The following is a 10,403-nucleotide window of genomic DNA, read 5'->3' on the forward strand; positions in this document are numbered from 1 at the left end:
ACTCAAGGAGAAAAACACAAAGAAACAAAAGAAAAACAAGATTCAAGAGAGAGATTGAAGGCTACACAAGAGGAAAAATTACAGAGATCAATTGGGAGCTCAATCTTTCTTATCCTTCTCTTGTTTTCGTGTTTTCTATTTATTCATGGAGATGTGTTTCATGGCTAAAACTTTGTTCTTTATTTTTCTTTTGCAAACCATAAACTAAATTTATTTGTGGTTGAGTGATAAATAGTCTTAATGGTTTATTGACTGAATATATGTGTTACTGCATGTTTGCTGTAGCAGTTTGTTTTGATAGTATTTATTTTTATTCATTATTTTAGTTGATCACCCATTTAATGATACAAGTTATGAGAGAGCCGCAAAAGGGCCTATCTTAGTGGAACATATCAGAGCAATACTTGGTTTTAGATTGGGTTTCCTAGAATGAGTTTAACTTATCCCAAAAGGGTCATGCTTAATCTAAAATTAGTGATGAACTAGACATAAGAATTCACCTTGTAGGGTAAATAGAACCTAAGCGTGTAATGCTATATCTTATGTTGGCATAACAATTTATCACTGTTAGGTTACATATATATATAAGATATCCGACATGCGACGACTAAGTATGCATAAAGATTCTGCCCATTGCTATAGCAGATACTGCAGCAACCGAGCTAACCATTAGAAAATAGTCAAGACCATTAGGCGAGTTTATTCACTCAACTACTTTATATTCCCATTGATTTTATCCTTGAGATTGATGTGATAATTTACTTTGTTGCATTTTATTTATTAGGTTTTTATTTTAATTAGTATATTAGTTTCATTAATTGTTTTATTTTATTTTAGCACAAAATCTGCATTGTTAAGATTGTTGTAGCAAATCTGATGACATCAATCTCTGTGGAGACGATCTTGAATACTCATCACTTTATTACTTATTGTGTACACTTGCACATTGACACCAATAGCATTAGTATTTATACCCAACAAGTTTTTGGCGTCGTTGCCGGGGATTAATTGTTCATTATGATTTGTGAAATTAGTTTTAGCAATGCTAAGTTTTAATTTTATTTTGATTTGTTTATTTTGTTGACATATGTGATCTAGCAACCCTTGCATGCGCAAATATAAATCTGTTGAATTCCAGTTTGATCCATAAATTGAAAGAACTACAAGGAGATTGAGAAGAAAGCATCGGGAATTACAAGTTGCTGTAGTAATTGATGATTTGCAAGATTTGAGAAACTTGAATCGTAGAGAGGAGATACCACCAGTCAATGTATATGAACGTCTGAATGGACAATGTGTTCAAAGGCAACCAAGGAACAACAACATTATTCACACGGCGAACGATAGAGATAGAGCCATTTGAGACTATGCAGTGTTGACTCCTCAAGCCATACATTCGGGAATAGTTAGACCTGACGTTCAAGTTGATAATTTTGAACTCATACCCGTGATGTTTCAGATGCTTCAAACAGTGGGGCAATTTAATGGTTTGTCATCCGAAGATCCTCATTTACACCTTAAGTTATTTTTGGAAGTGAGTGATGCTTTTAAGATTGCTAGAGCATCGTAGGAAGCATTGAGACTCAGATTTTTCCCGTTTTCTTTGAAAGACCGAGCAAGAGCATGGTTAAATTCTTTACCACCAGATTCTATCACTACATGGAATGATTTGGCTGACAAATTTTTAATGAAATACTTCCCGCCAACCAAGAATGCAAAGTTGAGGAACGAGATCACATCTTTCCATCAACTTGAAGATGAGAGCTTGTGTGATGCATGAGAGAGATTTAAGGAGTTACTCAAAAGATATCCTTATCATGGTATTCCTTGTTGCATACAGTTGGAAACTTTCTATAATGGTCTCAACCCAAGCACTAGATTGATGGTGGACGCTTCAGCAAATGGGACTTTGTTATCTAAGTCTTACAATGAGGCTTATGAAATTTTGGAGAGGATTGCTAACAACAATTATTAGTGGCCATCAACCAGACAAGCTGTAGCAAGAGGAACAGCAGGAGTTCATAACGTAGATGTTTTGACAGCATTGTCAGCCCAAATAACCTCATTAACAAATATGGTGAAAGGTATGACCAGTGCTCCAGCAAGTGTCAGCCTAGTTGCCGAGGTTTCTTGTGTTTATTGTGGAGAGGGACACTTATTTGATAATTGTCCTAGGAATCCAGCTTCAGTCAATTATGTGGGCAGCTTCATTAGACAAAACCAGGACAATCCATATTCAAACACTTACAACCCTGAATGGAGACAGCAACCGAACTTTTCATGGAGTTATTAGAACCAGACTGCTCATTATTAGAGAAAGAAAAGAAAATCAATTTAAATTTAATTGTCTCATACATCAGCTTTCAACATTTCTAAGTAAGAAGTCTCTAATTTTTAAGAGTCTCCTAACAATTTGCCAAAACTTCCTCTTCCAATTAGATTGTTTTCACTAAATCCATTTGTCACCTGAAAGAGTTCTAAATATGAAAACCTTCTCCAAGTTGCTTCGAGTGGCACGTTAACTTCATTTGGCACATTTTCCCCTCTTTTTTGATATCTAGAGATCAACAAAATGATCACTATTACAAAGATAGTACTAAATGGCAAGATAATCCCTAGGAGAAGAGCATTTTTCTTTGATATATGATCGATGCTAGCTCTGCATGGTGGGACCTGTAAATTGGGAGAACCACACAATAAATTATTTCCCATAAATGACTTAGCTGAGAAGTTTACAAAAGGTCCACCCCTAGGAATCTCTCCTTCTAGCTTGTTGAAAGAAAGATTTAGTTCCTTGAGATCTGAGAGTTTCTCTAAAGATGTAGGAATAGGCCCAGAGAGATTATTATTAGACAAATTCAAGGATTTCAAACTTATTAAATCACCAACTGAATCAGGAATTGAGCCTTGCAATCTATTGTGTCCTAAGAAGAGATATTGGAGACCTTTTAGGCCTCCAATTGTAGTTGGGATCACACCTGACAAATTATTCATTGAAAAATCTAGAGTCAAAGCCTTCAAATTTTCAATCTCTAATGGGAGAGGTCCAGTCAAAAAATTTGATGAAAAGTTAACATACATGATGTCCTTAATGTTCCAAAAAGTGGACGGTATGAAAGAAATTAACTCATTGGGACCCAACCAAAGTTCCCTTAAAGAAGCTAGATTACCAAAGCATGCAGGGATTTGTCCAGAAAGTTTGTTATCACCCAAAGCAAGCTTATAAAGTTCAACCAATCCACAAATATCATCTGGGATTGAACCTTCCAATTTATTATCATCCAAATTCAAAAGTTGAAGCTTCTGCAATTTTCCGAGAGCAATCGGAATCGATCCATTAAACTTATTGCCTCCTAAATCAAGAGTAACCAAGTTGGCCAAGTTGCCGATCTCTTTGGGAATTCTGCCACTAACATTGCAATCAGGCATGAAAAGTTCTTCTAAAGAATGAAAAAGATTACCCGCAGACCTCGGAATAATGCCATTTAGTGGATTTCCTGATAATGCAATTATTTCTAAATACTTGCAATTTGACAAAGAGGATAGAAAGCTCAACTCGGGTGATGTCAAATAATTATTATATAAACGAAGCCGCTTAAGGTTTCTTAAGTTGCCAAATGTGTTGGGAATTAAACCAGAGAAGGAGTTATCTCCCAAGCTTAGTTTAGAAAGATTAGAAGCATTAAAGATGAAACTAGGTAATGTGCCACTGAAATTATTACCCCACAAATAAAGCTCCTCAAGATTTGGAAGTTGGACATCTGTGCTTGATGGAAGACTTCCGAAAAAAGTATTATTTGAAAGCTCAATTAATTTGAGTGTTGAAACATTGAAGATTGTAGCTGGAACAGTACCAACTAATTCATTATTAACAAGCGATAGATACTCCAAATTATGGAGATTACCCACAGTATGCGGTATCTCACCTGCATTTTGAAAGAAATACATTTAAATTTATTTTAGATAATAAAAAATTTGATTTTGGATTATTTTCAAAATACTTTCAAACTACTTTAAACCTCAACTTATCTCTCATTATCATTCAAAAGATAAGCAAAAAATTAAGACGCTTGATGAAAATTTTTTGTTTTCTCATTGGTAATGAGAGTAAGTTGAGATTTACAATAATTTAGAGGTAATTTGGAGATTATCATTTCATAAGGCGTTAATCCAAAAATAACGTAAATAACAAATAAAAACAAACTATTGTTGATAAAAAAAATAAAATCATCTGTACGGTATACAATTTAACAGTTATGGTCCCCAAGAGGTCCCAAAATGCTAATCAGGTTTGAGTTGGGAACTAGGTCTAAAGCTCGCAAAAAAATTGGGTCGGGCTTGGGGATTTACTGAGGTCCGGGAGCTGCCACGATTTTTTATCGACAGTTTAAAACCTAAAAAAAAAAAAAAGAACAAACCTTAATTTCTAGTTTTTGCTCTCATTATCTCACCTCTTTGAAAAAAAGACTAAAGAACAAACGAAAAAATTGTCAAAACAATGCAATCTTTTAGTGCGCTCTTTGTTATATAACTTTATTCGATCTCTTCTCCGATCTCTCCGTAGCCCAGGTTCACTCACATCTCTCTGGGGAGCTTGGATCTTTGCTTCAGTATTGGATAAAGAAGATAAAAATATGAGCTTTGATCTTGTGTTTGTTGCCTTTTTTTCATTTTTCTTTTGGTTTTGAAGCGAAGAAAACATCAAAACTTTGCAAGACACACTATGTAAATACATCTGCAAATATGATTGAGTGGAGTTTTGGCGATTCTTTGGCTGTTTTGATAATTCTTTGACTATTGTGAATCTTAGAAATGTATGTTCTGTTACTAGTTTTTTTTTTGGGAGGGGGGGGGGGGAGGGGTGAGGATTTTGTGTTTTTTGGAATGTATTTGTTGTATGTTTGGATGTTGGGAAAGCATTTAAAAATAATTTCTTTTTATGTATTTTGCATATTCACAGGATTAGAGATCAGGCCCTCGTTTCATCACCTGCCCCCTTTGGAGATTTTTAGGAATATCTCTAATTCATCCCAAAATAATAAATTTCGGGTACAAGGCAGGTTCAAGGATCACTACAAGTTTGAGGATACAGCCAGAATCATGATCCCCACCCCAAACTCGCCGTTTTGCCATCCCTATTTTCAACTATTATTTCCAATTACACCCAACAACTATTTATCAACTCCAGTGTACGCCATGTTATCCTTAAAGAAATTTGTTTTAACATATTTTTCACATTTATCCTCTAAATTACTAGCAAGGAGATTAATTCCAAATTCTCAACATTTATTTCAAGTTTTTCAATAGAAATCCTTAAACAATAATTAATTTAATTTTTGAGCGACTCAACGAATTCTAATTTTCCTACTGACCTTACTCTAAGATTGGGCGTCATTGGTTAAGGTAAAATACCATGCAAGTGATGATAAAAAATTAATATAAATATATAATAAACTAAGATCATGCGCACGTTGGAGTATGTTAAAGTCAAGAAATAACTCCTTAAGCTTGGTCAGGTTACCGATTTCTTTTGGTATGTCTCCCCATAAATCATTGAACGACAAATCTAAGATTCTCAAATGCTTGCAATTTGATAGAGTGGACGATATTCCGCCATAAAACATGTTCTTGTACACAGAAAAGAAATTTAGAAATGGAAGATTATCGCAAATATTTGCGGGAAGTTCACCAGATAATCTATTGTTGCCGAAATGAAGAGCCTGTAAAGAAGAAATCTTGAAGATGAAAGAAGGGATAGAACCGGAGAGCTGGTTATCACTGAGATCAAGTAGTTGCAGTGAAGATAGATTTCCAAGGTTATGAGAAGGAATGGTGCCTGTTAAGAAATTATTTATTAGTTAACTTTTCTACGGAATAACATACAAAATTTCCAAGTGTTTTCAATTTTTTTTTTTTTTGGGTCATATGCTGTACCATCCATTCAATGGATACTGATTAAATAAATTTACAAACTATAAAATCTACCATCTAATGTATGACAGACACATATCATCTAATGTATGATAGACACATAGTATTAGGATTTAAATATGGGAATCTTAACATTATTGTTTAAAAAATTTGCATAATCTCACAGATTTTACGACATAAATAGCAGATAATATTGGATAGTGGTAGAAAGGTGTAAAATCTTTTAAGAAGAGGAAGATGTCACATATGCACGTCCCGTTAGAGAAGTTACCTGTTAGGTTATTATCTGACAATTTCAAATCCAGTAGAGAAGAAAGTTTGAAGATAGAAAAAGGAATGGTTCCAGTCAAGAAATTTTATGTAGCAATAACTTCTCCAATTTTGCAAGATTCCCTAACTCCCATGGAATTTCTCCTGCAAATTAAGAAACATATACATAAACAATTAATTTTATCACTCAGATCTTACCATTTTTAAAATATAAAAAAAAATTATCTGAAGAAGAGTATCACAAGCACAATTAACTCTTTAAGTAATTCAATGCTTATACTGAAGATGGAGTGAATGGTACCCGAAAGTCGGTTAAAGTTAAGATCAAGTATTTCCAGAGAAGATAGATTGCCAAGTTGACGAGGAATGTTGCCTGTAAGACTTAAGTAAGAAATATTCAGAGCTGTGACTCTACGTTGATTGATATCACAGGTGACGCCCGTCCAATTACAGACCATAGTGCTATTTGTGAGCCAATTTTTGGCAAAGAAATTGGTTGGATCATAAGTTATGTGATCTTTCAGGGCAAGAAGCGCATCTTGGTCTATGTCAATACTAGTGTTGGCTGATGCTGCAATAATTAAGGAATGAATTAAACAATGGATAAAGAGAAGTCTGATCATCATGCTGATCAGGGAAGGAATTCTTTCCATTAGAGTCTTTAGATTGTAAGTGTGTTCTTGGATTGTTGGAAATGCAAGAACACTCATGAGTGCTACCGAGTATTTATAATAGATTTGTAAGATGCTGCTATCAAAAAGGAAGTTAAAAGGTACAATAATTTTATGGCGACCCGTTGCTTTAAGCCGGTCCATTAGCACGTCACCAAAAGTCTATCCTAAATAAGAATCACAAGATATTTGCTTTTTCCTTATTAAAAAAAAAATCTAAAATTTGAGATCATTTAGAATTGTGATCACATATGCGCCATCGAGTAGTTTATACTTTATAATGCGTGATGGAATGCGTGTTAATATTTAGTTGGTTGAACATGTGTTGTGGCGTGCATGTGATCAGTCATCATTAATTTATTAATCATACAAATTATACAAAGTTACAATAATATCAGTCATTAGACTATTGGTCCCTGAGTTGTTCGCATATTAACTGAGGGCATCGAAGGTTGCCGAAGTTAATGAAAGAGGAGACAATGAATAAACTACTCGTTCATAAGTCATAAATATTTTTGTGGAAATTTAAGCGGCGGAGCCCACAAAACGTGTCTTAGGGGGCGTTTACCGTAGCCCATAAAGCGTGTCTTCGGGGGCGTTTAGCGTAGCCCACAAAACGTGTCTTCGGGGGCGGTTAGAGGAGCCCATGAAACGTGTGTTCTGGGGAAACGTGTGCTCTGGGGCGTTTAAGTGGTAGAAATGAATCAGAAAGTCTTTTTCAAATTATCCGTCAATTCTTCTCCCTTAAAACGATGGCATGCGGTTTGTAACAGTGCAAGCTAGCCGGGTGTTCGAGCATGAAATTTCATGTGTGTGGACGTGCAGAGATAGCAGCCAGACATCAAAGCATTGTTTAGTTTTTTTACAAGGAAGATGTCTTCTGAATGTAAGTGCGTTTTATACGGTGATTTTTGTGAGTATTAGTGTCTATTATATAGTGAGTATATAAATACATGATAAAATTTTGTGACAAAAATAATATTTTAAGTAATAAATTAATTAGAATAAATTATATGCTACTATAGCTCACTATAAAATGTCAGCCACAAAATCATTATTCTCTAGAAAGAATATTAAAATATACTTGATGTTTATGAAAAGTCAAATGATTCTATACGTGTCTAGAATACTTGAAACGTATGAGAAGTCAAATAAGTGATCTTTACTTGTCCAATGTGTTTGCACTCACATGTAAAAGAGAGGAGACCACGGGATAATAAGTACGTTGTTTCCTCGTTTTTGTTTCTATTTTCCAATGAAAGATGCTATTTTCAAATAGAAAAATTATATAATATATATGTGTGTTAGAGTGCAATTTATGCACTAGTTTTGCATTGTTTACTTCCCTTAATATCGATGTTTTGCACTTAATAATAATGTTTTACTTGTGTTTTACTTTTGTAGGTGCAATTCTATTGATTGATGATAAAATTAAGTTAAAAGATGATGTTTAAGGAGGATTGTTCTCTTGGAGAAATTATGAGCGTCAGAAGAACTTTGTTGATAAGGCGTGGACGCGTGCTGTCAACTGCGGACCTGCAGTTTTTAGTTTACCGTGTTTTGTATTTTTGGTTATTTTTGTAATTACAAATTTAATATTTCAGATATTAGTATTTTATTTTAAATAGAATTCTAAAAGAGAAGAGAGAGAGAGTATTTAAGGGAGGAATCTATTGTGAAAAAGGGGGGATTTTGGATTGGAGAAAAGAAAGAAACCCTAGATCTTAATTTTTCTCTTCTCTCTATGAAGAACTAAACCTATTTTTCTGGTTGAAGGATAATGAAGCTTTGATTCATCACTACTGTGAGATCTTTCTTGTGCTTTAATTGTTTTATTGCTTTTTGGGTATTTGTTTATTCTCTGAATTATTTTCATGATTATGTTTGTTAATTAGGTAATTGGCCACTATTTAATTATCAACTTAATCTATTGTCAATTAAAGGATTCATCGTATGAAGAATTTAATGTTTGTGACAAATAACATAGCATAGAGTTGTGTTGTGAGAATAAACAATCTAATTTAAATGAATCATCATATGTGTTGATTAGGATTTGGGTCTCTCTGGTTTTTCAGGCTGTCAATTGATTAAATCCTATGATTGTATCTAGGGTTGTCCATTGATTAGGGAAATAACCAACGGTCGTACCTTGGTTATCGACTAGTTAAGGAGAGATTGACTGTTAGAAGGTCTCAATAGCTATAACCGGTCTATTCATAAGTAATAATAATCTATATTTGAATCAATGATCAGTAGTCGAATCAAGCTGAGTTAATTCCTTCAACCAGAGCTTTCTCCAATTTGAATTACAACTTTAATTTGCATTATTGTTATTTCAATTTGATTTTTATTATTGTCAACAATTCCCCCATTTTACGTTTTACGTTTCAAAAGGATTTAAATAATTACCGATCTCTGTGGACACGACCCTGCTCAATCACTATACACAATTTATTTAGAGTATGAATTTATTTTTGTTGGCTTCGACAACCATCAAATTTTGGCGCCGTTGCCGGGGATTGGTGTCATTTATTTAATCCTTTTACATTTTACTTGGGGTATGGTTCGTTCTTCTCGTACAGGTACACTTTCGTTTGATCCTGAAATTGAGAAGACAGCTCGCCAGCTGAGACAGCAGACGAAGCGAGCTAAGCAACGATCCTCGTCGCCTTTGCTTTCTGAAATAGATACAGTGCCTGATTTAGTCGAATCATCTAGCGATTCAGAAGAACAAGTGATGGATAGACCTGCACCTGTAGAAAGAACTCTTAGAGAGTTAGCTGAACCAGACTTGAATCAACAACCACTCTGCATTCAATATGTAGACTTGGAGGTAAATTTTGAATTAAAGTCTGGTCTTATTCATTTATTACCCAAGTTTCATGGTTTTGCAGGTGAAGATCCTCATAAACATCTCAAGGAGTTTCATGTTGTGTGCTCAAGTATGAGGCCACAAGGCGTGACTGAAGAGCAGATTAAACTGCGTGCTTTTCCGTTCTCTATAGATGGGCTAGCTAAAGATTGGTTGTACTACTTGCCTCCTGGATCGATTACAACGTGGAATGATTTAAAGAACAGTTCCTCGAGAAGTACTTTCCTGCTTCAAGAGCTGCTAACATCAGAAAAGATATTTGTGAGATCAGACAACTTTCTGGGGAGACTTTGTATGAGTATTGGGAGCGATTCAAACAATTGTGTGCCAGCTGTCCTCAGCATCAGATTTCTGATCAACTTCTTATTCAATATTTTTACGAAGGACTATCATTGATGGATAGGAGTATGATAGATGCTGCTAGTGGAGGCGTGTTGGTGAACAAGACCCCTACTCAAGCAAGGGAGTTGATCTCAAATATGGCTGCCAATGCACAACAATTTGGCAGCAGACAAGATGCCACTTCAAGAACGGTGAATGAGGTAAATATTTCTTCTGTTGAAAAACATTTAGATAAACTTACTTCTCTTGTGGAAAAATTTGTTGTAGGTAATGTGCAGCAAGTGAAGACTTGTGGCATTTGTTACAATATGGGTCAT

General features: G+C 34.7%; 1 protein-coding gene, 1 long non-coding RNA gene and 2 other non-coding genes across 4 annotated transcripts; all 4 read right to left on the minus strand.

Annotated features, from left to right (window-relative positions):
- Nucleotides 1-1,717: 1,717 nt before the first annotated feature.
- LOC112099433 lies at nt 1,718-1,824 on the minus strand. Its single transcript, XR_002906235.1, has one exon. It is a non-coding gene; the product is annotated as a small nucleolar RNA R71 (small nucleolar RNA).
- Nucleotides 1,825-2,394: 570 nt separating this feature from the next.
- On the minus strand, nt 2,395-3,948 carry LOC18045436 (probable LRR receptor-like serine/threonine-protein kinase At3g47570). The gene has a single exon (XM_024186247.1). The coding sequence runs from the start codon at nt 3,946-3,948 to the stop codon at nt 2,395-2,397; it is 1,554 nt and encodes a 517-aa protein (XP_024042015.1).
- A 1,619-nt stretch (nt 3,949-5,567) lies between these two features.
- On the minus strand, nt 5,568-6,265 carry LOC112099239. The gene is made up of 2 exons (XR_002906041.1): nt 6,203-6,265; nt 5,568-5,836 (listed from the first exon to the last, which is right to left on the minus strand). It is a non-coding gene; the product is annotated as an uncharacterized LOC112099239 (long non-coding RNA).
- Nucleotides 6,266-9,986: 3,721 nt separating this feature from the next.
- Nucleotides 9,987-10,093, minus strand: LOC112099366. The gene has a single exon (XR_002906170.1). It is a non-coding gene; the product is annotated as a small nucleolar RNA R71 (small nucleolar RNA).
- Between the last annotated feature and the right edge of the window lie 310 nt (nt 10,094-10,403).

This window comes from Citrus clementina, unplaced genomic scaffold (genome assembly GCF_000493195.1).
Source record: "Citrus clementina cultivar Clemenules unplaced genomic scaffold, Citrus_clementina_v1.0 scaffold_4, whole genome shotgun sequence".
Classification (NCBI taxonomy): Eukaryota; Viridiplantae; Streptophyta; class Magnoliopsida; order Sapindales; family Rutaceae; genus Citrus; species Citrus x clementina.